We start from the raw sequence: 27,714 nt of genomic DNA, 5'->3' as shown, positions 1-27,714 counted from the left end.
GTGACGTGTGATGGTGATACTGAAAAAGGGTCATGTGACTTTTTTCAGCGACGTAACTTTGAACTGTCGCTAAATGAACTGTTGCAAGTCAAGGACTATCTGTATCTTGTTGGAGAAGACTCCTGAGAATATTGTGGACAGCTAATGAATGGATCATCAAACAAACCAATTTGGAGTCCTCACTCCGAAGGCACAAATCACTCTAATTATTCTGTTTTTTTTTAATTGAGTTTTATTGAGTTTTAACAAACAATTCTTATTCAACTCTTGTGCATGACTGTAACCATTTACATATAATCACACTTGTGTTCTCCTATACTCTATAATTTTACTAAATCTATTATCTGTTATTTCCTTTTTTTTCTATTTCTCGATCCAATTATACCATTTCTCCAATATTACGTAAAAATCCGAATCCATCAGTCCTTTCAATTCAAGTGTCATTTTGTCCATCTCGGCGCAACCCAATATTTTTCTAATTATTAAATCTTCAGAGGGTATATTTGAGCTTCTCCAACATTGCGCAAATGTCAATCTTGCCCCCGTTGCCATATGTAGAATAATACAGTATATGTTGTTGTTGTTTTTTCCATATTTCCTTCTCATTATTCCTAGAAGAAACAGTTCTGGTGTATATTTTATCTGGAAGCCTGTTACTTCCTGTATCACTGTATTTTCATCCAATATTTTTTCATTTCGGAACATAACCACCATGTATGAAAAAAGGTGCCTTGTTTTTGTCCACATTTCCAACAATTTGGGGTTTAAATTTGGATAAAATTTTGCCAGTCTAGAAGGTGCCAAATACCAATGGTAAAACATTTTATATTGATTTTCTTTGTATTTTGCCGATCTGGTTAGTTTATAGTTTTTGTTCCAAATTATTTATTCTATTTCTATTTTAATTCAAGTGCAGGATGTGAAGGCCCAGCTCCCTGGAGGAAGCTCCGATGCTGGGAGAGAGGGAAGGAAAGGATAAAAGAGTTGGAAGGGACCTTGGAGGTCTTCTAGTCCAACCCCCTGCTCAAGCAGGAGACCCTACACCATTTCAGACAAGTGACTGTCCAGTCTCTTCTTAAAAACTTCCAGTGTTGGAGCATTCAGAGCTTCCTGGTGGCAAGCAGTTCCACTGGTTAATTGTTCTCACTGTCAGGAAATTTCTCCTTAGTTCCAGGTTCCAGCCTGTTAATCAACAAATCAGTGTGAAGACCTACCTCCTTTGAGAAGTCCATAATGTTGGGAAAAGTGTAAAGAAAGCGAAGAAGAGGATGATCAAGTTGGAGGGCCTTAGTTATGGTGGTCCTGGAGTCATCACAGGAAAACCTGAAGGACCAGGTTGGGGACAGACCATCATGAAGAAAATCTACTTGGTCCCCAGGAGTCAACTATGACTTCATACCTGATGGCACATAATCAAGGGTGATAAGTGTATAAGAGCATGCAGTGTTTACAAGGACATCATTTGGAGATCATCTTGCAGAAGGTCAATCCATATGACCACTCAGAGGCGACATTGACGTGATGGTACATACTGTCAGAACCAAGTTTCTTTGAGAAGTCCATAATGCTTGGAAAATGGAAGAAGAGGAGGACCAAGGTGGATGGACTCAGTTACAGTGGTGATAAGAGCACCATTAGAAGACCTGAAGTCTATGCTGAAGACAGATAGTCTTGGAGAATCTGTCTTGGAGAAAATCTAAGTGGTTGCTAACGGTGGAAAATAATCAATATGAAGACCCAAATCTCTGGAAAAGGCTATAATGTTGGCCAAGATGAAAAGAAAGAGAAGAAGAGGAGGACCAGCAGTGAGATGGAGGGACGATGGATGGTTGGAGTCACCTTGCAGGACCAAGTTGGGGATGGATTACCATGGAGAAAAATCTTATCTCAAGAGTCAACTATGACTTCATACTTGAGGGCAGTTCACTAAGGGTGACAGTATATAAGAGCATACAAGGGTGGTGGGGGCACCATTAGGAGACCTGGAGGACCTGGTTGGGCACAGTTCATCTTGGAGATCAATCCATATGGTTCCCAAAAGGTGACACTAACTTGCTAGCAAATCAATCAATCAATGTCAGGATCAATTCCTTTGAGAAGTCCATAAAGTTTGGAAAAGTGGAAGGGATGACCATGATGGATGGACTCAATAGGGGTGAGGACACCATTGGAAGACCTAAAGGACCAGGTGAGGACAGAACATTCTAAAGGCAAACTATGTGATCGTGAAGAATTAACACCAATTTGATGGCACATAACTATCTCTCTGAGTATCTACTATCTACTGGTTAGTACAATTTTGGTGCTAGATCAGGGTTAACAGACTTCAGTTTGGGGGGTAGGGGAGCTGACTTAGAGTGTTTCTGTTTACATAGCAACTCTAGGAGAAGTCCTCTTCTCACTTGAGCCCCAGGCTCCTCCGTTCCTTCTACAACCAACGAGGGCACATTGTAACTGCTGTGTTGATCTTGGATTTGTTGCTCCTCCTTCAGTTCTGACAGGAGCATCACCACGCTCTTCACTGCAAAGAGATAACAAGGTTTACTATCCATAGGAGGACGGTGGGTGTTGGGTTCAGAAGAAAACAGCAAGAATGATGGGCTCCCAATCCTGTTCCACCTGTGCCTTGTATTTAACAAAATGAAATTCAATGTAGCGGAAAGTAAAGTCTTCCACTTAGGCAACAACAACCAAAAGTACACATATAGAGTGGGGGAAACCAGGCTTAGTAGCAGTAACTGTGAGGGGGATCTTGGAGTCTTAGTGGACAACCAGCTAAATGGGAGCCAGCCGTGTGCGGCGGCAACCAAAAAAGCCAATGCAATCCTAAACTGCATGAACAGAGGGATACAATCCAGATCACGGGAAGTACAAATACCACTCTATAAAGCCTTAGTAAGGCCACACCTAGAGTCCTGGATCCAGTTTTGGTCACCATACTATAAAAAAATATGTTGAGATTCTAGAAAAAGTGCAGAGAAGAGCAACCAGGATGATGAGGGGACTGGAGGCTAAAACATACGATAAACCATTGCAGGAACTGGGCCTGGCTAGTCTAGTGAAGAGAAGGACCAGGGGAGACAGGATAGCATCTTCAAATATTTGAGGGGCTGCTACAGAGAGCAGAGAGTCAAGCTATTGTCCAAGGCACCTGAAGGCCAGACAAGGAATAATGGATGGAAACTGAACAAGGAGAGATTCAACCTGGAAATAAGGATAAATTTTCTGACAGAGCAATCAACCAACGCTTGCCTTCAGAAGATGTGGGAGCTTCATCACTGGAGACTTTCAAGAAGAGACTGGACTGCCATCTGTCAGAAATGGTGTAGGTAGGATCTCCTGCTTGGGGAAGTGGGGTTGGACTAGATGATCTACAAGGTCCCTTCCAACTCTCTTAATCTGTATCCGTAGCTTTCTTTAACCTTTGGTGCCCCATATCACCATTAAACCTTCAACATTTGGGACAACAACTCCCAAATTCCCCTGCCAGCACTAAAGCCCAAGAAGGCCCACGTTGGAGAAGGCTGTTATATCCTAGTTCAAATTTCATGGGGTCTTCTAAGAAAGATTCCTCAGAGGAGGAAGAAGGTCCAGGGATCATAACAGGCTTTTTCAACCTCGGCCACTTTAAGATATGTGGATTTCAAAATGCTGGCTGGGGAATTCTGGGAGTTGAAGTCCATGCATCTTCAAATGGCTGAAGTTGAGAAATACTGTCCCATTAACCTACCAAGGTCAATCAATCAGAATAGAGCTGGAAGGAACCCTGGAGGTCCTCTAGTCCAACCCCCTGCTCAAGCAGGAGACCCTGCTTATACCATTTCACACAAGTTGGCTGTCCAGTCTTTTCTTAAAGTTGTGGGGACTTCACAACTTATGAAGGCAAACTGTTCAACTGATCAATTGTTCTCACTGTTAGGAAGGTCTAAGTTGCTTCTCTCCTTGATTAGTTTCCATCCATTGTTTCTTGTCCTGCCCTTCTGATGCTTTGGAGAATAATTTGACCCCCTCTTCTTTGGGGCAGCCCCTCAAATACTGGACGACTGCTATCATGTCTATCCCCCCCAGTCCTTCTTTTCTCTAGACTGGCCAAACCCCAATTCCTCCAATCCTTCTTCAAATGTTTTAGTCTCCAGGCCTTTAATCAGCCTAGTTACTCTTCTCCGCACTTTTTCCAAAGTCTCAACATCTTTTTTGTAATGTGGTGACCAAAACTGGATGCAGAATTCCACACATGGTCTTATTAAGGATTCATAACATTTCACGTGAACGTAGCTACCCTGTTTCCCTGAAAATAAGACATCCGCTGATAATAAGCTCAATTGGGCTTTTGAGCGCATGCGCTAAAATAAGCCCTCCCACCGAAAATAAGCCCTCCCCAAAAATATTTAAATGCAGAGCTGGAAATCACGTAAGATGGCAAGAGGAGCCCCATCTTGCTCCATGCACCCCAAAATAATAAGACCTCCCCGAAAATAAGGCCAAGCGCTTATTTATGGGTTCAAAAAAATATGACAGGGTCTTATTTTCGGAGAAACACGGTAGAATCAGAATGTAATGACCATTATGCCAATTTCATAAAGATATCATTGGCTGATGATGTCATCCCTGCAGATAGACAACGTTGCCAGGATCCTGTTTTGACTTTAAGTCTGATGCTTAACCCTTAAGCCTCCATCTCTTGAGGAGCTCAAAGGAAAGATACCCACCATATTCCAGTTCTTCCTGGGTTAGTCTGGGTTTCAGGATTCCTGTGAACTTCTTTTGGCTCTTGTAATATATCAGATGAGAAATGAGAATTGGCAGGAAAACAATCCACATCAACATCTTCAGGTCCAAGCAAGGCGTACAGGTTACTGAGATTCCCTAAAGTAGGACTAGAATACAGAGTGCAGGGTTTAATAGATTAACAAGAGTTGGAAGGGACCTTGTAGGTCATCTAGTCCAACCCCCCCGCCCACGCAGGAGACCCTAAACCAGGGATCTCCAACCTTGGCAACTTTAAGACTTGTGGACTTCAACTCCCAGCAAAGCTGGCTGGGGAATTCTGGGAGTTGAAGTCCTCCAGGCTTAAAGTTGCCAAGGTTGAAGACCCCTGATCCAGAGAGATGATTTTATAGTCCTTGAAGGAAAGGAAAGAAAAACATTAAGCCATTACCTGCCTGGGTTTCTGCTTGGGCTCTGCAGGATATCTATCCAGGAAGGCTTCTTATTAACCCTAGAGGAGGAAGTGTGGGAGCCATCTCAACGGAGACAGGTACAATGGATTGCTAGGTGGGAGGGAAAGTACAGTACAATCTCCTGTTACCTTTGGAGATGGACTTTTGGACCTCCTTCATCTTCCTCCAGAAAGGGTCACTTTTTTCTGTTTTCTGCTGTTTTTATTGCAAACATTTACACATGTTTACAACTTACTCTGGGACAATATGTTTGAACCCCTCCACAGATACAGAATAGAATAGAATAGAATAGAATAGAATAGAATAGAATAGAATAGAATAGAATAGAATAGAATAGAATAGAATAGAATAGGATTCTTTATTGGCCAAGTGTGATTGGACACACAAGGAATTTGTCTTGGTGCATTCGCTCTCGGTGTGCATAAAAGAAAAGATACATTTGTCAAGAATCATAAGGGACAACACTTAATGATAGTCATAGGGAACAAATAAGTAAGTAAATCTTAAGGATACCAGCAACAAGGTTACAGTCATACAGTCATAAGTGGGAGGAGATGGGTGATGGGAACGATGAGAAGATTAATAGTAGTGCAGACTTAGTAACTAGTTTGACAGTGTTAAGGGAATTATTCCTCTGTAGAACTGGACCAGCAGCTCCTTGGGCAGTTTGAGCTTTCTGAGTTGGCACAGAAAGAACATTCTTTGTTGTGCTTTTTTGATGATGTTTTTGATGTTGGGTGTCCATTTTAGGTCGTGAGATATAGTAGAACATAGACATTTGAAGGTCTCTACTGTTGATGCTGTGTTGTCTAGTATTGTAAGAGGTGAAAGTATGGGAGGGTTTCTCCACCACCATTTCTACAGTTTTGAGTGTGTTCAGTTCCAGATTGTTCCGGTCACACCACGAGGCTAGTTGTTCAACTTCCCATCTGTATGCGGATTCATCCTTGTCCCGAATGAGACCAATCACTATTGTGTCATCTGCGAACTTCAGTAGTTGAACAGATGGATGAGATACAGATGTTGAGACTCTAGAAAGAGTGCAGAGAAGAGCAACAAAGTTGATTAGGGGACCGGAGGCTGAAACATATAAAGAACAGTTGCAGGAATTGAGTGTGTTTAGATTAATGAAAAGAAGGATTGGGGGTGACATGATAGCAGGGTTCCAATATTTGAGGGACTTTTTTCAGTGCCATTGTTAAGTTCAGTCACTAAACGAATGCTTGTTAAGTCGAGGACTGCCAGGAGTCGATGTATCAATAAGATGGGCAGCACAAAAATTTAATAAATACAGGTAGTCCTCGATTTACAACAGCTCATTTAGTGACTGTTCAAAGTTACAATGGCACTGAAAAAAGTGACTTATGACCGTTTTTCACTCTTACATCCTTTGTGGCAACCCCAGGGTCACGTGATCTAAATTCAGGCACTGGGCAACTGACTTGTATTTATGACGGTTGCAGTGTGTCCCGAGGTCACGTGATCCCCTTTTGTGACCTCCTGACAAAGTCAATGTGGGGAAGCTGGATTCACATAACAACCGTGTGACTAAGTTACCAAATGCAGTGATTCACTTAACAATCGTGGCAAGAAATGTCGTAAAATGGGGCAAAATTTCACACGTCTCGCTTAACAACAGAAAGTTTGGGCTCAATGGTGCTCATAAGTTGAGGACTACCTATACTAATACTAATAGCTCAGCCCTTGTACCTTATGATTCTTGATGAACATATCTTTTATTTTATGTATACTGAGAGCATATCACAGGAAATAAATAAAGGTTATTCTTTCTTATAAATTGTAACAAATGTAATACCAAAGTGTGAGACTATCTGTCTGCTGTTTTCTGACTATGTAAAGTGGCCACAAATGGTAATCAGTGGAGACAATGTATTATGACTTGCTAAGAGCTCCCCAGGAGACAGGAACTTAAGCCTTGGGCAAAAATTGCTATCAGGAGGCAGGAATATCTATTGGTCCAAGGTGAAAATTACAAGTAAAGCTATTGTCTATATTATCTAAGTGTAAAACAACTTAAAGGATGAATTAAGAGAATAAGGGGGAGTTGGGAGGGCTTCTTAGGCATTGCATGCATTGTGAAGGTGTATAAAATGTATAGCTTGAAAACTGCTTTTTGTGCTATTTCGGAAGAGTCTAAGAGGCCGCGCTTGCAACCGCTTTTCTTTCTTTTTTTTTATTTATTTTGATGTTTTCCTCCAATAAATCTATGATTTTGTTAACCAGACTTGTCTTGGAGTTGTGAGTATAAAATTTTGGGAATTTTAAATCTCACAATATGCACCAAGACAAATTCCTTGTGTGTCCAATCACACTTGGCCAATAAAAATTCTATTCTATTCTATTCTATTCTTCTATCCTATCCTATCCATTCCAATATTCTATTCTATTCTATTCTATTCTATTTCCAGTCCAGTCCAGTCCAGTCCAGTCCAGACCAGTCTCATTCTATTCTATTCTATTCCATTCCATTCCATTCCTTTCCATTCAATCATATTCATTATTTCATTCTCTATTCTATTCTATTCTATTCTATTCTATTCTATTCTATTCTATTCTATTCTATTCTATTATTCTATTCTATTCCATATTTTCTATTCTATTCTATTCTATTCCATTCCATATTTTCTATTCTATTCTATTCCATTCCATTCCATTCCATATTTTCTATTCTATTGTATTCTATTCTATTCTATTCTTCTATTCTATTCTATTCCATATTTTCTATTCTATTCTATTCTATTCCATTCCATATTTTCTATTCTATTCTATTCTATTCTATTCTATTCTATTCTATTCCATTCCATTCTTCCATTCCATTCCATATTTTCTATTCTATTCTATTCTATTCTATTCTATTCTATTCTATTCTATTCTATTCTATTCTATTCTATTCTATTCTATTCTATTCTATTCTATTCTTCTATTCTATTCTATTCCATATTTTCTATTCTATTCTATTCTATTCCATTCCATATTTTCTATTCTATTCTATTCTATTCTATTCTATTCTATTCTATTCCATTCCATATTTTCTATTCTATTCTATTCTATTCTATTCTATTCTATTCTATTCTATTCTATTCTATTCTTTGCGCTCCGTTGGGCTTTTACAAAAGCTGCAACAATCCCCAAAGGGGGCAACGCGGGTGTGGAAGGCCTCCTGGGGGGGCCCAGTCGGGATTCTGAACCGACGTGAAAACAGGCCTCGCCGATCCCCGGCTTCTCAGTACCAACCCCATCCGGGCAACTGCGAAGCCAACCGCGGCCTCCTTCTCAGGCGAGCCCGGCGCGCCTTGCGCGGCCTCCTTCCGGAAGTTGGGGGGGAAAGCACCCGGATGTTGCCCCTCCTCCCCGTCGCCTCGGAGAGCCGGAGGGGCGTGTCCGGGCGTGGCGCCCGTTGCTAGGCAAGGCCGCTGGTCGCTAGGGAAGTGAGGGCTTGTGGGCGGGCGGCCGCGTTGCCAAGGAAGTGAGCGGCGGCCTCAGCGGCGGCGGCAACCGAGCCGCCACACGCCGGATCCGAGGCGGCGTGTGGGGGGGAAAAAGGCCCGTCTCCCCCGGGTGGGGGGGAAACGCACGCGAGGGCCCCTCCCAGGCCTAGCACGGGCTGGGAGGACTACAAGCCCCATCGGGCACCGCGGCGGCGCAAGGCCTACCTTCCAGGCCGAGCCCCCCCTGTCCCCCCCCGCCAACGACCCCTCTGAGGCGGCGCCGGTCATGGCCGGAGGGGCAGCTGACCGCCAGGTAAGCCTTGGCCGGGGAGGGTTTGGCAGGGAAGGGAGGCCTCGCCCTCCATCCCTATCTTGGTTTCTTTTCCTCCCCCCTTTTTTTCCCCCTTATCTGGTTCCTGATCCGGTTTTATGTTTTTTTTTTAGATTTATATAAATATAATAATATAATATAAATAATATAATATAATATAATTAATATAATATAATTAATATAATATAATTAATATAATATAATAATATAATAATATAATATAATATAATATAATATATATAATATGTATGTATGTATGTGTGTGTATGTATGTATATATATATATGTATATACACCCCACTATGGCCAAGTAAACAACTTAATCTACATAGGAAAAAACCCTGACTAAAAAAGTATTATATATATTATATATAATTATATATAAATATATATAAATTATATATTTCGTGGGTGTGTATATGCAAAAAAATAAAATCTCGGGTGTTTTCCTGTGTCATGTTAAATAAGTTAGTTAAAATGTTTAAAATTCTGGTTAAAATTTTAAACAGTTTAACTAACTTATTTAACATGACGCGGGAAAGCACCCGAGATTTTAATTTTTTGCATATATATATATATATATAATATAAATATATTATATATATAATATATAATATACAAATATATGTATAGAACTCCAGGCAGGGAACATACTTTTAATACTTCTTTCTTATAATAGTATTATTAGTATTATTAGTATTAGTATTATTATTATTATTATTATTATTTCTCTTCCTCCTGTTCCCCCCCCACAACAACAACCCTGTGAGGTAGGCCTGGCAGAGAGAGAGAGTGAGAGTGAGGGGGGGTACTTCTCTCAGCCACCTGATTTTCATTCATTCATTTATCAAAAAATAAAAATGGATGAAAAGGCCGAATCTGGTCTGAACATGGCTGGCTGGCTTGTGCGATGAGCATTGGGTGACTCTTAAGCCGGCCAGGTTCCTTTCTGGGTGAGCCTACCTTGTAGGGTTGTTGTTGTGGGGAAATGAGAAGGCAGGGGGATTCAGGGTGTCCTCGGCCTGAAAATATGTGGTTAAATAATAAATATGTGGTTGTATGTGTGTGTATCACAAAAACGGCAGCACAGGCCTACCTTGTATGTGTGTATAACACATACACATACACCTACATACCATACACACACACACACACATAGACATACACCTACATGCATATATATACATACATACATACATACACAATACAATTCAATACAACAATACAATACAACAATACAATACAATACATATACAATACAATAATACAATACAATACATACACAATACAATACAATACAACACAACAATACATACAATGCAATACAATAATACAATACATATACAATGCAATAATACAATACAATAATACAATACAATACATACACAATACAATACAATAATACAATACAATACACACCATATATTGTGAGGGGGAAAAGAGAAGGCAGGAGGATTAGGCATCATGTCCAAGCAAAAGGGATCGTGCCTAATCCCCCTGCCTTCTCTTTTCCCCCCACAACAACAACCCTACAAGGTAGGCTCACCCAGAAAGGAACCTGGCCGGCTTAAGAATCACCCAATGCTCATCGCACAAGCCAGCCAGCCATGTACTTTGGCTGGCTTCCGTTCATTCATAAAAATAAAAATGGATAAAAATGCCAAGTCCAGTCTGAACATCGATGGCTGGCTGTGCGATGAACAATTGAATGAATCAACGAAAGCTGGTTGGGTGTCTCTAGGAAAATCTCTTTCTGGGTGAGCTTACCTTGTAAGGTTGATGTAGGGAAATGAGAAGGCAGGGGGATTTGGGGTGTTCACCACCTAAAAATGTGTGGTTAAAATAATAAATATTGGTACGTAATTTCATCCCAGCATTTTGCATGGGGAATATGCCTAATAGAGCAATAGCACTTAGACATATACACCCCTTCACAGTGCTTTCCAGCCCTCTCTAAGCAGTTTACAGAGTCAGCCTCTTGCCCCCAACAATCTGGGTCCTCATTTTACCCACCTCAGAAGGACGGAAGGCTGAATCAACCTTGAGCCGGTGATAGTCGAGCTGCTGGCAGTTGGCAGAATTAGCCTGCAATGCTGCATTCTAACCACTGCGCCACCATGGCCCTAAACCTCCTGCTTTCTCTTTTTCCCACACTAACTCTGTGAGGTGGGTTGGGCTGAGACAGGCACTGGCACGGTCACCCAGCTGACTCATTCATTCCATTCATTCATTCATTCATTCATTCATTCATTCATTCATTCATTCATTCATTCATTCCCTTTGCATAGCTTCCCTTACAGGCCACCCAGAACACAAATTCTGGGTGGCCTGTAAGCCAAGATCAAAACAATGTATACAGCCTTAAAAAAACCCCAAAGAAACAGGAAATCAACCCTTCAGGTGAGATGGGAGATCGATCGATCGATCGATCCCAAGAAAACCTGGCAGCACCATTGTACTTTCCTGATGCCACCTCCACATTCTCGCCCTGTTCTTAGCTCCCCCATCCCAGTGCTTGGGGAAAGAACTGGGTTTTAAGGGTTCCCCAGAAAGTTGAAAGGTTCGAGTGGGGGTCCTGTCAGACCCTGGGAGGGGGGGAAGGGAATTCCATGGGGCAGGTGGGCTGGGGTGAGATACAGAGATGGACCCACTATCCTTTCTAAGGAATTGTTTTCTGTTGCTGTTTTGGGCAGATCTGATGCCTGCCTTTGCCTGGTGAATGCTTAGCGGCTGCCTGAACTGGAAATACTCCCTTTTACTAATTGGTGTTGAGTTTTATTGGGGGGGGGGCAACGTGTTGCATTTTCGCGTAGGCTTTTCAAACAAAACCAGCTTTGTCTTGGAACAAATGGGATTTAGATGTGGGATCTTTAGATGTGGGATCTTTCTACTCGGATTAATGAAAAGCTTGACATATATATATATATATATATACCTGCTATCAAAAGCCTTTTCTGGCGCTCTTGCATTTTGCCAGTTTATTTTCTTTTTAACTGACATGAAGTTAGCAATTTTCAGATCCTTGATCTCTGTCTGTCTGTCTGTCTCTCTTTCTCTATCATCTCTCTTTCTATCATCTATCCATCTCCATCCATCCATCCATCCATGTCTGTCTCTGCCTGTGTGTCTCTCTGTCTTTCTATCTATATCTCTATCTATGTTCTTCTTAAGTTTTTGCAGGTGTGTGTATGTAAAACGTTAAAATCTTGGGTGTTTTCCCGTGTCATTATAAGTTTGTTAGTTAAAATGTTTAAAATCCTGGCTAAGGTCCCAGCTTAGCTTATATTTATCTAGCTAGCTAGCTATCTTCTCTCTCTCATCTGTCTAATTTTTCTATCTATCTAATCTTTCTATCCATATACCCTGTTTCCTCCAAAATAAGACACCCCCCTGATAATAAGCCCAATTGGGCTTTTGCGCGCATGGCAATAAGGCAAAGCATTTATTTCAGGGTTCAAAAAAATATAAGACAGGGTCTTATTTTCAGGGAAACACAGGTAATAGATATACACAAGTATCTGTAACTGATTGGTTTCCATAGAAAAATAAGACTATCGGGAAGAACAGAATTTGATGGGATGGGTGGCAGCTGTTGTACTGCAAAGTTCTATTACGGCAAAATTGGCTTCTTGAAGAGATGGAGATCTGGTCACCTTGCTAAGGTGTTGCCCATTTTTGTAGCGTATTCAATAAAGTATATTGACTGAGTTCATGCACCTCAACAAAACTATAACGAGACTTCCTTGATTTTGGCTTTCATGCTCTAAGAATCCAGTTAGAGCAGTTTCTCAACCTTGGCAACTTTAAGATGTGTGTCTGTGGTGATTCTCAGGTCCCAAAGGGTTTTTTTTTTCCAAAAGGCAACTGGACTTTCCCTGGTTTTTCCTTGAAGACGTTTCACTTCTCATCCAAGAAGCTTCTTCAGTTCTAACTTAGAACTTCTTGGATGAAAAGTAAAATGTCTTCAAGGAAAAACAAAAGAAAGTTTAAGATGTATAGATTTCAATTCCCAGAATTCCCCAGCCAGCAAGACCACCTAGGGAATTCTGGGAGTTGAAGTCCACACGTTTTAAAGTCACAAAGGTTGGGAAACCCTGATTTAGAACAAGCCATGCTTTTTGAACAAGCTATGGTGGCTTGGGTGGCATAGTCTGGTAATTCAGAATATTATTTCTTCCAGTGTGATATGGATTGTAAATCTCTTGCATTTTTGAAGTACTCTGAAACCATTTTTTACCATTTAAAAAAACAACACTAAATAGCCAAAACATAACATTTGCCTGATGCATATCCATTATTTTTATTGCTTGGATTATTCCCTAGTTGGAAAGAATGAAATTTGAGAAAGAGTTAGATCAAATGAACAAAAATAAAGTGGAGCTGTAGGAAACGAAATTTCATTTTAATGAATGCCAATTAGTGTACCTTCAAAGTGACAAAGTTATTCTAAGTTCTAAGGTTTTATTTGTGATATGTAATCCATGTGGGCTATGATCAAATACCTTCAGGCCACAATTATTTAAGGGCTATCTGGGTTTGTATAAGTTTCCTGGAGAGGGTGTTAAGAGCCTGTAACAGTTGTTTTGCCAGTATATAGCAGAGACAGCGATATGTTGCGGCTCTCACTAGCTAGGACACTATATGTGGCAGATCCTACGTGCGTGGTCTTTTCTGTTTTGGCTCCTGCTTTGTGGAATATTCTTCCTCCAAATTAAAACTGGCTTCATGTCTTTTGACCTTCCGAAGGTCCCTCAATACTGGTTGCGCAATCAGGCCTGGGGACCCCAAACAGGACTGGTGAGTTTTTGAGGTGGCTCCTGTAAGGTTAACATCTCCTCCTCCTTAATATTTCTTCTTTCCAACTTCGTTGTTCATAGTTTTTTCAAAAATATTTTTTATAACTATAATAACCTTTAACACCATCAAACATCAACATCCCAACTAGTCCTCTGGAAGGACTCATTAAATGGACAGAAATGCCAGATCGGGGCAGGACATCCGGCCGACTGTGTGACCAACCATAATAATGAAAATTATTTTACTATTTATTAAAGTAACTGTTTCTTAGCCTTGCTGTGCACTGCCCAAAGTCACTTGTTTGTGAGATGGACAGCTGTGTACATTGGGCAAATAAATAAATATTGCCAGTAGTGGCCCTTTGGGCTTCCTCTCCTATGAAGATATTAAGATTGGTACAATAATGGAAAAACATATTTAGCTGCAGCTACCCCTGCGTTTCTTTACAGAAAATATCTTTACAGGAGTACAGATAGTCCTCGAGTTACGGCCACAATGGAGCCCAAAATTTAGGCTGCTGAGTGAAACATGGGTTAAGTGACCTTGCCCCAGTTTACGACTTTCTCTAGCCACAGTTGTTAACGGAATCATTGCATTTGTTAAATTAGTAACACGGTTGTTAAGTGAATTTGGATTCACCATTGACTTTGCTAGTCAAAAAGGTTGCATGACTCTGCGACCGTCATAAATGTGAACCAGTTGCCAAGCATGTGAATTTTGGGGATGCTGCAACGGTCAGAAGTGTGAAAAACGGTCATAAGTCCATTTTTTCAGTGCTGTTGTAACTTTCAATGGTCACTAAATGAACTGCTGTAAGTCGAGGATTACCTGCATTCTGAAATCTGGCAAGCAGTTTTACTTATTTATTAATCCTACTTTTGCCGCCTTGCCAATCCAAAGAATTCTCAGTGGCTTATGGTGTATATATAAAGCCAAATGTACAACTTCTACAGTTAGACAATTAAGGAGAAACTTCCTAACAGTGAGGACAATTAACTAATGGAACAGCTTGCCTCATGAAGTCGTGGTTCAGGTTCAGGTTTTCAAGAAGAGACTGGACAGTTACTTAATCTGAAATAGGTTCTCCTGCTTGATCAGGGGGCTGGACTAGAAGACCTCCAAGGTTCCTTGTGGCTCATTCTGTTCTGTTCCTGTTCTGTTCCTGTTCCTGTTCCTGTTCCTGTTCCTGTTCTGTTCTACTCTACTCTACTCTACCCTACTCTACCCTACCCTACTCTACTCTACTCTACTCTACTCTATGTTCTATTCTATTCTATTCTAGTCTAGTCTAGTCCATTGCATTGCATTGCATTGCATTCCATTCTCTATTCTGTTCTGTTCTGTTCTGTTCTATTCTGTTCTATTCCATTCCATTCCATTCCATTCCATTCCATTCCATTCTATTCTATTCTATTCTATTCCATTCTGCATTCTATTCTATTCTACAATCTGTTTATTCTTTCTGTCCTGTCCTGTCCTATTCAGTATATTCTCTTTTCTTCAATTATTTCTTATTCTATTCTATTCTACTCTACTCAACTCTACTCTCTGTTCTATTCTGTTCTGTTTCTCTTCTATATTCCTAATCTCTTCTATATTTCTACCCTACCTACCTTATCCTATTCCTATTCCTATTCCTATTCCTATTCCTATTCCATTCTATTCTATTCTATTCTATTCTATTCTATTCTATTCTATTCTATTCTATTCTATTCTATTCTATTCTATTCTATTCTATTCTATTCTATTCTATTCTATTCTATTTTCTGTTCTGTGCTATATTCTCTACTCTACTCTAGACAAGGTCATTGTTATGAGGGTTCCCTGTCTTCCCACGAGAGGTGGATTAAAAGTAGTTTAAAAATAAAATGGGGAATCCAATGAGAGCAGAAATAACAATGAAATGGATTTATTAAAAGGTGATGATGCGACGCAGGGAATTACACTTGTGGATACGTGACATGTTGATATAGCGAGATACTCTTTCTTTGAACCCAGAGAGTGGCCGGCCATGCCCAGGCACCTTGTTGACGTGTCTAAAATGACAGTAAAGTCAATCCCGCAATGTATGTCCCCCCCCCTTTGCCGACCAATGGAAAGAATTAACTCTCCTTCGTTTTCTCCCGCAAGCAATTAGCTGATGATTGAACTGCCCACCTTCATTTCGCTTAGACACAACGTCATCCTCTTATTCCAAGAAAGCAAGATTCGAACGACTTCCGTGTGTTTTTGACCGGCAGCCAGTTGCAAATGCTTCCAGTTAATGGATTAGAATCCGTTTTGGGATCTGGCCAAATGGCGTCGGCTTTCATAAGATGAAGCGCTGTTTCTGGACAGCATTTTCTAAAACGTTTGTGGCAGGCTGGTACGGAGTTTCTGCGCGAGGCCCATTTTCAGGGATATCGGGGATGGGGGGGGGCGGGCAGCAAGTTATCCTCCTGGACGATAGTTGCAGACCATACTCCGCAGAATATTGTAACGCTCTCTACACGGGGCTCCCCTTGGGGTGTACCCGGAGGTTTCAACTGGTGCAGAATGCGGCCGCACGGGGGATTATGGGAGCGACTGGGCGCTCCCATGTGACTCCTCTCCTGCGCGAGCTGCATTGGCTTCCGGTGGATTTCCGGGTGCGCTTCAAGGTGTTGGTGACCACCTTTAAAGCGTTCCATGGCTTAGGGCCGGGGTACTTATGGGACCGTCTTCTGCCACCAATAGCCTCCCACCGGCCAGTTCGCTCCCACAGAAAGGGTCTCCTCAGGGTGCCGTCGGCCAGACAATGCCGGCTGGCGACCCCCAGGAGGAGAACTGTCTCTGTGGTGGACCTACCCTCTGGAACAATCTACCCCCAGAGATACGAGTGATCCCAGACCTCCGGACTTTTCGTCAGGCCCTTAAAACCTACCTCTTTCAGTTAGCCGGGCTGTCCTGATTTTATGATGGGTTTTTAAAATTTGAAATTGGTTTTAAATTGAAATGTTTTAAATTATGGGCCAAATTATTTAATTATTTTAAATCTATTTTAACTTTTGTATATAAAGTGTTTTACTCGGCTGTTCACCGCCCTGAGTCCGAAAGGAGAAGGGCGGTATAGAAATTTGAATAAATAAATAAAAAGATAAATAAATATGCTTATTTGGTACTGCAAAAAAGCATCTCCTTGTCAGCATCTGTTTCTAGAAGGGCTGTCAGGGTAAATGCGTGTCCTTCCTTTAACTTGCTGACTTCTCAACGTTTGGTTCTGGCAGCTCTCTAGATTCGCTTATTAAGAAAATGGACATATGGCCGCCCAATTCCCTCTCGGTGACTGGCGGCTTACAGAAGACAAAGCCCAATGAACCCTCCCACCCCTGGTGACATTGATCAAAGCAATCAGTTGATGGGCGCCATATCCCCCTGGGGTCCCCAGGCCCACTGGCAAAATCAGGTCTTCATGGCCTTTTGGAAGTGTGCCAAGGTAGGGGACGAGCTTGTCTCTGCAGGGATGATGTTTTGTTTTTTTTTAAAATTTATTATTTATTTATTACATGTATTTATATGCCGCCATTCTCCCAAAGGACTCAGGGCGGCGAACACAAGTTAAGAAACAAGTACAATAAAATCTCATTTTAATCCAAATAATTAATTAATAGTAAATAATAAAACCCGGAATCCGAGTCAGCCTACTTGTTTCAACAGCCAAGTCTTCAAGTCCCGACGGACTTGAATTTGATTTATATGCCGCCCTTCTCCGGAGACTCAGGGCGGCTTACAATGCGTTAAGCAATAGCCTTCATACTTTTATATATTTATACAAAGTCAGCTTATTGCCCCCACAAACTGGGTCCTCATTTTACCTACCTTAGAAAGGATGGAAGGCTGAGTCAACCTTGAGCCTGGCAAGATTTGAACTTACTAATTGCAGACAGCTGGAGTTAAATTACAATGCATTAGTCTGCTGAGCTATCCAGGCTCCCTGTTCCACAGGGAGGGAGCCACCACGGAGAAGGCCCTTCTTGGTTTCACCAGATGGACCTCCTTAAGAGAGGGGACCCATAACTGTTCTGAACCAGCTCCCCAAACACGACAAACCCTCTGAAGTTGAATCAATGATTCCTTTATTAGGAGCACCAGCAGCCCCGACAAAAAGTTTCTCTCTCACTGCAGACTGACAAGTCCGTCCAGCCAGGAGATGAATAATTGTCTGCCACACCTATTCATCTCCGCCCGCTGCCTTTTATCCCCAGAGCAAGAGTGGGGCTTCTCTAGCAGCAGTGGCTCTTCCGTCCCAAGGACCGGCCCATAGATTTCCACTGCTCTCCTCTCCTCTGCCTTCTGAGCATCAGGCACTGGGCCCAGCTGTTCCTCCTCCTCCTCATCAGCCACCTCTGTTGACTGTTGACTCTCTATCTGAGGGCTGACAAATAGCCCAGGTTCCGCCTCTGTCTCTCTCTCTCTCTGACAGCTCCATTCCCTCTTTCCCCTCGGAGCCCCCAGGTTGCCTTGAGGCTGACCCTGACTCCCACGCCCCCTCCTCCTCCTCCTCTGACTGGGCTGCTGGAGGGGCTGGCAGCCGACAGGCCACAACAATAACATCTTCCTTCCTTCCCACCCTGGTGGGCCTGGCAGATGTTATTGAGAAAAGATGGTCCTTCAAATAACAGGGAGGGAGCCACCACGGAAAAGGCCCTTCTCCTCGGTCCCACCAGATGGACTTCCTTAAGAGAGGGGACCCATAACATCCCCTGCCTCTCCACCCTGGTAGGCCTGATAGATGTAATTGGGAAAGGATGGCCCTTTAAGTAACCTACCCCCAGGCCATGGATGGCTTTGAAGGTGACAGCCAGCACCTTGAATTAATTAATTAATTAATTGTATTTATTTATTGGTTCGATTTATATGCCGCCCTTCTCCGGAGACTCAGGGTGGCTTACAATGCGTTAAGCAATAGCCTTCATACTTTTGTATATACCTGCTTAGTAGGGCTTTGCCCCCCCCCCCACCAGCAGTGTTCTTTTTTTTTTTTTTTTTTAATACAAAGTCAGCTTATTGCTCCCACAATCCGGGTCCTCATTTTACCTACCTCGAAAGATTGGAAGGCTGAGTCAACCTAAATTGGACCCCGAAGCAAATCGGCAGCCAATGCAGCTCCCACAAGAGAGGTGACACGGGTGCAAATCCACACTTGACACAGAACTGCATTTTTAACCCATTGGCGCTTTACAGATCATTTTCCAGGGCAGGCCCAGGTAGAATGCATTGCGGTAGTCAAGATGAGGACGTGGGTGATGCATTGGCCATTGCTTCCATTCTGCCCCTTTATGGGAATTATGAAACACAATTCCATAAACATTTTCTGGAGAACACGAGATTGCGGAGGGCTAAGGTGTAAAGATTTCCCACACGCCCAAGGACGAAGGTGAGTCAAGAATTGGCCAGCTTCGGGGTAGTCGTGTCTGACTCGCCTTCGCTGACTTAAGAAACTAAAAATAGGTCTGGTTTGGGCCAGAAATGCATCCAGATGTAGGCTAGAAGTAGGAACTTGAAAGATTGTGTCCTGGGAGAACACAATAATAGCACAGCAGTTGGTTTTGCAGCCAAGAAAACTACGGGGGACGTGACAAGGTCACCCAGATGGAGTTCTGCTCCAAGGCAGGCTTCATTTTAAATCTAAAAATTGCTCAGTTTTAACACTTTCTCCTTGAAGGATGCGAGGAATCTCTAATAACTCACAAACCGCCCTCTGATCTTTCTCTTTCATCCCTGGCGGATGAGAATAGCAGGAAAGACATCCAAGCGGGGATCAGGAGCCCCGCCGATTCCGTTATGCACCGGAATAATGAGGTTTGCAGTGCAAAAGGGCTGCCAGGATAAAAATCCTGGTGGGACCTTCCCTAAATTAAGCTCTGCGGATGACCCAGTGGTAAAATGATGGCTCGACAATTTACACTTTCAGAGGAGGCTAAGGTGTGAGTCACGGCAGTTCCTCTGGCAACAACAGCCTTTGCCAGCCTACAGGTACAGATTAGATACAGTTGGAAGGGACCTTGGAGATCATCTAGTCCAACCTCCCACCCAAGCAGGAGCCCTTACACCATTTCTGACCGATGGCAGTCCAGTCTCTTCTTTAAAGCCTCCAGGGATGAAGCTCCCACAACTTCTGAAGGCAACTTCTCTTCCATGGGTTGATTGTCCCCACTGTTAGGAAATTCCTCCTTATTTCCAGGTTGAATCTCTCTCCTTGATCGGTTTCCATCCGTTATTCCTTGTCTGGCCTTCAGGTGCCTTGGAAAACAGGTTGACCCCCTTCCTCCTCTCTGTGGCAGCCCCTCAAATACTGGAAGATGCTCTCCTGTCTCCCCTGGTCCTTCTCTTCCATAGACCAGCCGTGCCCAGTTCCTGCAACCGTTCATCGTATGTTTGAGCCTCCAATCCCCTCATCATCCTGGTTGCTCTTCTCTGCACTTTTTCTAGAGTCTCAACATTTTTATTTATAGTGTTTTTTATAGCCTATTCTAAGCTGTTCTGTTGTGGCAGGTGTGAGTCTGGAGCCTTAGTACTTGGACTTTTTTTTTATTATTTGATTTATATGCCGCCCTTCTCCGGAGACTCAGGGCGGCTTACAGTGCGTTAAGCAATAGCCTTCATACTTTTGTATATTTATACAAAGTCAGCTTATTGCCCCCACAAACTGGGTCCTCAATTTACCTACCTTAGAAAGGATGGAAGGCTGAGTCCACCTTGAGCCTGGGGAGATTCGAACTTGCAATAATTGCAGGCAGCTGGTGTTAATCGCAATGCTATTAGTCTGCTGAGCCACCAGGCCCTTATATTCTGCTCCATGGTGTTTTACAGGCAGTCCTTGAGTTACGACCCTAATTGAGCCCAAACGTGGTTGCTAAGTAAAACAGAATTAGTTAAGTGAATTTTGTTCCATTTTACGACCTTTCTTACCACAGTTGTTCAACCAATCACTGCAGTTGTTAAGATAGCAACACGGTTGTTAAGCGAACCTGGCTTCCCCATTGACTTAGAAGGTCGCAAAAGGGCATCGCATGACCGCTGGACACTGCGACCATCATAAATATGAATCAGTTGTCAAGCGTCTGAATTTCAGTCACATGACCCCGGGGATGTTGCAACGGTCGTAAGTGTGAAGAACGGTCATAACTTTTAGTTAATGCCGTTGCAACTTTGAACTGTCACTAAATGAACTGTTGTAAGTCAAGGACTACCTGTATAGCACTCACCGGTCGGTTGACAATGTCAGCATTATTTGCATCTTGCCCCCAGCAATCCGGGTCCTCATTTTACCAACCTTGGAAGGTTGGAAGGGGCCGAGTCAACCTTGAGCCAGTCAGGATCGAACTCCTGGCAGGAGGCTATGACGATTTGCCACTGGCTTCAACTCGGCTGCCTAGGGAATTTGGGGAGTTGAAGTCCATAAATCTTAAAGTTGCCAAATTGGACATCCCCGATCAAGGATGTTAAGTGTTAATATGGTAGGATAGGAACTTCTGCTTGCTGTGCTAACCATTGTGGTATCTTACCCTTATATTCTGTTCTTGTATTACATTTTTTTTAGGATTAGAAGAATCCCTGGTCTTCCTGATTCCGTCATCCATACATTTGGCCCCCGTGCCAATCCGTGGTCATGTTGAAGTTAAAGTGCTCGGAGTCGGTCAGAGTTGTCGTACGATGCCGGCCCATGAACAGCAAAGAGAAAGTGGCCTCCTATGAACAGGTGGTGGAAGTGGATGTGAAATTGGGGCAGGTCTCTGTGAAGAACCCAAAGGGAACATCTCATGAACTTCCAAAGACCTTCACCTTTGATGCCGTTTATGACTGGAGCTCCAAACAGTTTGAGCTTTATGATGAGACTTTCCGGCCGTTGGTGGACTCGGTTCTCCAGGGGTTCAACGGGACCATTTTTGCTTACGGGCAAACCGGGACGGGGAAAACGTACACCATGGAAGGTGTGCGTGGAGACGTTGAGAAAAGAGGGGTCATCCCCAACTCATTTGACCACATCTTCACCCACATTTCCCGGTCTCAGAACCAGCAGTATCTGGTGAGGGCTTCCTACTTGGAGATCTACCAAGAAGAAATCAGAGACTTACTCTCCAAGGACCAATCCAAGAGGCTGGAGCTGAAGGAGAGGCCCGATACGGGAATCTACGTCAAAGACCTCTCGTCGTTTGTCACCAAAAGTGTGAAAGAAATCGAACACGTTATGAACGTCGGGAACCAGAATCGTTCGGTGGGCGCCACCAACATGAACGAGCACAGTTCCCGTTCCCATGCCATTTTTGTCATCACCATTGAATGCAGCGAGGTTGGGCTCGACGGGGAGAACCACATACGGGTCGGGAAGTTGAATCTGGTGGATCTGGCGGGCAGCGAGCGCCAGTCCAAGACCGGAGCCCAGGGGGAGAGGTTGAAAGAAGCCACCAAGATCAACCTCTCTCTCTCCGCCTTGGGCAATGTCATCTCTGCCCTCGTGGACGGCAAAAGCACCCACATTCCCTATAGGGACTCCAAGCTGACCCGGCTGCTCCAGGATTCCTTGGGGGGCAACGCCAAGACCGTGATGGTCGCCAACATTGGCCCTGCCTCCTACAACGTGGAGGAGACCTTAACCACCTTGAGATATGCCAACCGTGCCAAGAACATCAAGAACAAGCCAAGGGTCAACGAAGACCCCAAAGACGCTCTCCTGCGGGAATTCCAAGAAGAAATTGCTCGTCTGAAGGCCCAGCTGGAGAAAAGGTCCATCGTCAAGAAGAAGAAGAAGGAGAGGAGGAGAGACGGCGGCATGGGCGAGGAGGAGGAGGAGGAAGAGGAAGAAGAGGAGGAGGAAGAGGAAGGGGAAGAAGAGGAAGGGGCAGACAAAGATGACTACTGGAAAGAGCAGCAAGAGAAGCTGGAGATCGAGAAGAAGGCCATCCTGGAGGACCACAGCTTGGTTGCCGAGGACAAGATGAGGCTCCTGAAGGAGAAGGAGAAGAAGATGGAAGACCTGAGGCGGGAGAAAGAGGCGGCTGAAAAGCTGGGTGCCAAAATCAAGGTAAGACGCCTTTTCTAACGAATGATGTATTTACGTTGATCATTAATCAGCAGAACACGTACAGGCAATCCTCAGAGTGGTGCAGTGGCCTGTAGGTGGAGCTCTCCCCTCACAATCAGCGGGCTGTGAGTTCGATCCTAGGTAGTGGCAGATATTTCTCTCTCTGGGCACGAGTAATTATCTGCTTTCATTACTTGTCACTTATTTTTAATTAGTATCAATTTGTAAAATTATGAGGGGAAAGTCATTACGAGATTACTACTAGAGAATATTATGATGAGTATTACTCAAAAGAATTGTAACCAGACAACACACTGTTTATATGGATATTGAATATGTTGCTCTTTCTATTTATATTAAAAAAAAATAAATTAAAAAAATAAATCGAAGGTTTTAAAAAAAAGAGTAATTATCTGCTGTGAACTCTGCATTGGCGACAGGAAGAGCATCCGGCCAATAAATTCTCAGCTCCATTCAGTTTTTTTTATTTATTATTATTATTATTATTTGATTTATATGCCGCCCTTCTCCAGAGACTCAGGGTGGCTTACAATGCGCTAAGCAATAGCCTTCATACTTTTGTATATTTATACAAAGTCAGCTTATTGCCCCCACAAACTGGGTCCTCATTTTACCCACCTTAGAAAGGATGGAAGGCTGAGTCAACCTTGAGCCTGGGGAGATTCGAACCTGCAGTAATTGCAGGCAGCTGGTCTTAATAACAGGATGCTTTAGACCACTGTACTACCACCCTGCCGTAAGGGAATACAGGGTCATTAAAAGACAAATAAAAAATATACAGGTAATCCTCAAATTATGATCACAATTTAGCCTAAAATTTATGTTGCCAAGTGAGATGCTAGTTGAGTGAATTTCGCCCCAATTTACGACTTTCCTTGCCACATTTGTTAAGTGATTCATTGCAGTTGTTCAGTGAGTCACATGGTTTGTTAAGCGAATCCGGCTTCCCTCATTGACTTTTTGCTTGTCGGAAGGTCGCCAAAGGGGGATCACATGACCCTGGGGAGACGGTGACCGTCATAAATATGAGTCAGTTGCCAAGCCGCTGGATTCAGATCACGTGACCCCAGGGATACTGCAACAGACGTAACTCTGAAAAATGGCTCTAACTCACTTTTTTCAGTGACGTCGTAACTTTGAGCGGTCACTAAGTGAACTGTTGTAACTGTTGCATACAGTGTTAAGAGCAAACCCTTGAGATACGCAGAAACAAAGGTGTGAAAATTACTCTTATTATATTGAGGGGATGTTTATGACCCATCCATCAAAACATTATTGCATCTGGCCTAATAGGAATTTTTAAATTGGGTGTTTGTTAGTTTTTAATTTCGTGGGCCAAATTTTATATATTTGTTTTTAAATTGTTATTAAATTTTGTGGTTTATATGTGTTTTAATATGGCTGTACACCGCCCTGAGTCCTTCGGGAGAAGGGCAGTATAGAAGTTCAATAAAATCTAAATCTAAATCTGCAAAATGATAATAATAATAACAACCACAAACAACTGGCTTATTTGTCCGTGTGTTGTTGTTGTGGGGTGGGTGACTGGGCGTTTCTGATTATTTTTGTTTTTTATTTTTAATTTTTTTCCCTATTCTGTGTTTTTTATTGATTGTAAGCCGCCTAGAGTGGCTGTGAGCGAGTAAGCGGCTGTATAAACTTTCTAAATCAATAAATAAAACAACCTGAATGCAGCGAAGGGCAAGTTACTTGCTGCATTTCCAGCAAATATCGTAATTTATTGTCAATCGATAATGGAACTCAATATGTCTGGCTTAGCGTTATTGGTTGAATCTGATTTCCTGTTTTGGCAAACTTCAACTTATGCTGCATGAAGAATATATATTTTTTTTTTCTTTAAACTTTTGACTGGAATTACAGTTGTAAGGCAAGGTTGGTATCCGCAGAGTTCTAATTTTATGAAATTTCTCCCCCGGCATCCCTTAATATTCTTACTTTTAAGGCAATGGAGAGCAAGCTGCTTGTTGGTGGAAAAAACATCGTGGACCACACAAACGAGCAGCAGAAAATCCTGGAACAGAAACGGCAGGAGATTGCTGAGCAGGTGAGATAAGGACAGAATTGCCCATTTTTCCATATCTTTATTTTGCTCTTCACCTGCAAATGCAACATAACCTCTTTCCTACTACCCTCTTTCCCCGAAAATAAGATCCAACCGGAAAATAAGTCCTAGCATGATTTTTCAGGATGCTCGTAATATAAGCCCTACTCCCAAAATAAGCCCCAGTTAAGATTGTCGGCCAGATGGATGCATTTAGTACCGTATTTCCACCAAAATAAGATCTAACCAGGAATATAAGCCCTAATGCAACTTTTGGAGCAAAAATTAATATAAGACCTGGTCTTATTTTGGGGAAAACACAGTACCTGGACAAAGGCCCCTGAGAATATTTCCCAAGCAAATGCCTTTCACAAGCACTGAAAAATACAGTGGTTCTCACCTTACAGCCATAAGGAGCCTGGTGGCGTAGCTGATTAAGCACTGTTACAGTGCACCAGCTGCCTGCAATTACTGTAAGTTCAAATCTCACCAGGCTCAAGGTTGACTCAGCCTTCCATCCTTTCTAAGGTAGGTAAAATGAGGACCCAGTTTGTGGGGGCAATAAGCTGACTTTGTATAAATATACAAAAGTATGAAGGCTATTGCTTAACGCATTGTAAGCCGCCCTGAGTCTCCGGAGAAGGGCGGCATATAAATAAATTAATTAATTTAAAAAAAATTGAGCCAGAAATTATGGCCGTAATTTATTGTGGTGGTTAAACAGATCCCCATGTGACCCTGCCTGATTTTATTGCCTTTTTTGTGTGTGGTTAAATGAACACCGTGGTCATTAAGCGAAAACGGTGGTCGTTTTAAGGGAACCCCATTCTATCCAGGGGACTTTTTTTTTGGTTGGAAACTGGAAGTAAACACCGGTTTCCATCAAAAACAGTCATAAATCGCGGTCACCTGAAATAGCCATCCATTTTTGCTTCCTTCCAGTTTTTTCATCTGATTAAAATTTCTCTACTGTATAAATCAGTCATTACCTTTTGAGAATCCGCTGTTATATTTTTTTAAAGTTTAGAACGTGAGCCAAATATATTAAACGGGTTTCTGAAGCTTTTGTGGACTTCCTAAGTTTAATTCATTGGTATTTACTTTGGAATAAAGAGACTGTAAGTCCCCTCTTAGGAAATGAATTAATTCTTCCGCCGAGTTAAGTGTCCCCTCTGAATGGTTCTCTAACAGGAGCAGAAATGTAGAGATTGGTGAATTGAAAAGCTTTAAATGAATGTATGTCGTGTCTTACAGAAACGACGGGAACGAGAAATCCAACAGCAAATGGAAAGTCGGGATGAAGAGACCTTGGAACTGAAGGAGACCTATAGCTCCTTACAGCAGGAAGTGGACATCAAAACTAAAAAACTGAAAAAGGTGACACGAATAAAAGAGAATATTTGTACAGGAGGGGGAGGAGGGGGAGGAGGAGGAATACTTTGGGGTCCATGATGCTCTCTGAGCTTGTTTTCTTGCGGACGTTTCATTACCCAACTATGTTACACCATCAGTGACAGAGAGTGTGGGGTTTATGTAACATCTTACCCCACTCTTTTCAATCACTGATGATGTTACCTAGTTTGACAGAACACCAAGGACCCCTGAAAAAGGTGCTTTTTCAAGAGGCAACAGGACTTTCTCGCTTTTTATTTTGAAGACGTTTCACTTCTCATCCAAGAAGCTTCTTCAACTCTGACTGGATGGTGGGGAGTGGAAGGTTTTATACTCCTTGCAGACAGCTGGTCATTTGCATCCTTTTGGAGAGCCGTTGAGGCCACTTGGAGGTTCCTGTGTGTCCTCAGGGTTACCTGAGTGATACAAATGGGTGTGGAGCCTTCTTGGAAATGCTGAGAGAACCGTGTTGTAGACTGGAGATAGATTATAGCAATAGACTTATATACCGCTTCTCAGTGCTTTTACAGCCCTCTCTAAGCGGTTTACAGTCTCAGCCTCTTGCCCCCAACAATCGGGGTCCTCGTTTTACCAACCTCGGAAGGACGGAAGGCTGAGTCAACCTTGAGCCGGTCAGGATCGAACTGCTGGCAGAATCAGCCTGCAATACTTCCTTCTAACCACTGCACATACAGAGTCTTTTGTGCAAAGGTAGCCTTGTCACGCTGTACAACTGTATTCCTCTCTTCCAGCTGTTTTCTAAGCTGCAAGCTGTGAAGGCCGAAATCCACGACCTGCAGGAGGAGCACATCAAAGAGAGACAAGAACTGGAACAAACCCAGAACGAGCTGACCCGGGAGCTCAAGCTGAAGTAGGTTCCAACTAACCATGTATTACTGTTTAAGTAAGGTCTAGAACAGAGGTGAGGAACTATGACCACTTTATGACTTGTGGACTTCTGGAAATTGGCTGGCTCAGGAATTCTGGGAATTGAAGTCCCTAAGTCATAAAGGGGCCATAGCCAGCATGGTTGGGATAGGAATTCTGGGAGTTGAAGTCCCTAAGTCTTCGTGGTCAGCTGTCCCAGAGCCGAGAATGAACGTATTTACTTGAGCGACCTGGAAGATGGAGCCCAGCAAGGAAACGATCTTCTGGATTCCCACCAGGCCGCCGGATCTCACTTTGTCCTTTGCTGATCTCACACAGGCACCTGATCATCGAGAACTTCATTCCTTTGGAAGAGAAGAACAAGATCATGAATAGATCCTTCTTTGACGAGGAGGAAGACCAGTGGAAACTTCACCCCATCACCCGACTGGAGTGAGTCTTCTTTCCCTTTGAGGGTTGAGGGACACACCCAGTTTTAGGTACTCGACTTACCTCAGTTTGTTTAATGACCGTTCAAAGCTACAACGGCACTGAAAAACGTAACCTATGAC

The 27,714-nt window shown here is 42.8% G+C and overlaps 1 protein-coding gene and 1 long non-coding RNA gene across 2 annotated transcripts in view; one reads left to right on the top strand and one right to left on the bottom strand.

Moving 5' to 3' along the window:
• Nucleotides 1–605: 605 nt before the first annotated feature.
• On the bottom strand, nt 606–5,262 carry LOC148114462 (uncharacterized). Its single transcript, XR_015732945.1, has 3 exons — nt 5,159–5,262; nt 4,710–4,877; nt 606–2,521 (listed from the first exon to the last, which is right to left on the bottom strand). It is a non-coding gene; the product is annotated as an uncharacterized LOC148114462 (long non-coding RNA).
• Nucleotides 5,263–8,600: 3,338 nt separating this feature from the next.
• The window catches only part of KIF3B (kinesin family member 3B), a 28,260-nt gene continuing 9,146 nt past the window's right edge, over nt 8,601–27,714 (top strand). Inside the window, exons 1-6 of the mRNA XM_087888955.1 lie at nt 8,601–8,942; nt 21,319–22,800; nt 24,785–24,886; nt 26,138–26,260; nt 27,028–27,146; nt 27,482–27,595. Coding sequence (XP_087745081.1) covers nt 21,388–22,800; nt 24,785–24,886; nt 26,138–26,260; nt 27,028–27,146; nt 27,482–27,595 — 1,871 coding nt within the window. The 5' untranslated portion in view covers nt 8,601–8,942; nt 21,319–21,387. The remainder of the gene's footprint in view (nt 8,943–21,318; nt 22,801–24,784; nt 24,887–26,137; nt 26,261–27,027; nt 27,147–27,481; nt 27,596–27,714) is intronic.

Source organism: Pantherophis guttatus, chromosome 3, assembly GCF_059756535.1.
Source record: "Pantherophis guttatus breed Tessera chromosome 3, ASM5975653v1, whole genome shotgun sequence".
NCBI classification, from domain to species: Eukaryota; Metazoa; Chordata; class Lepidosauria; order Squamata; family Colubridae; genus Pantherophis; species Pantherophis guttatus.
The sequence above is the reverse complement of the archived record's forward strand: the minus strand, read 5'-3'. Positions and strand labels throughout refer to the sequence as shown.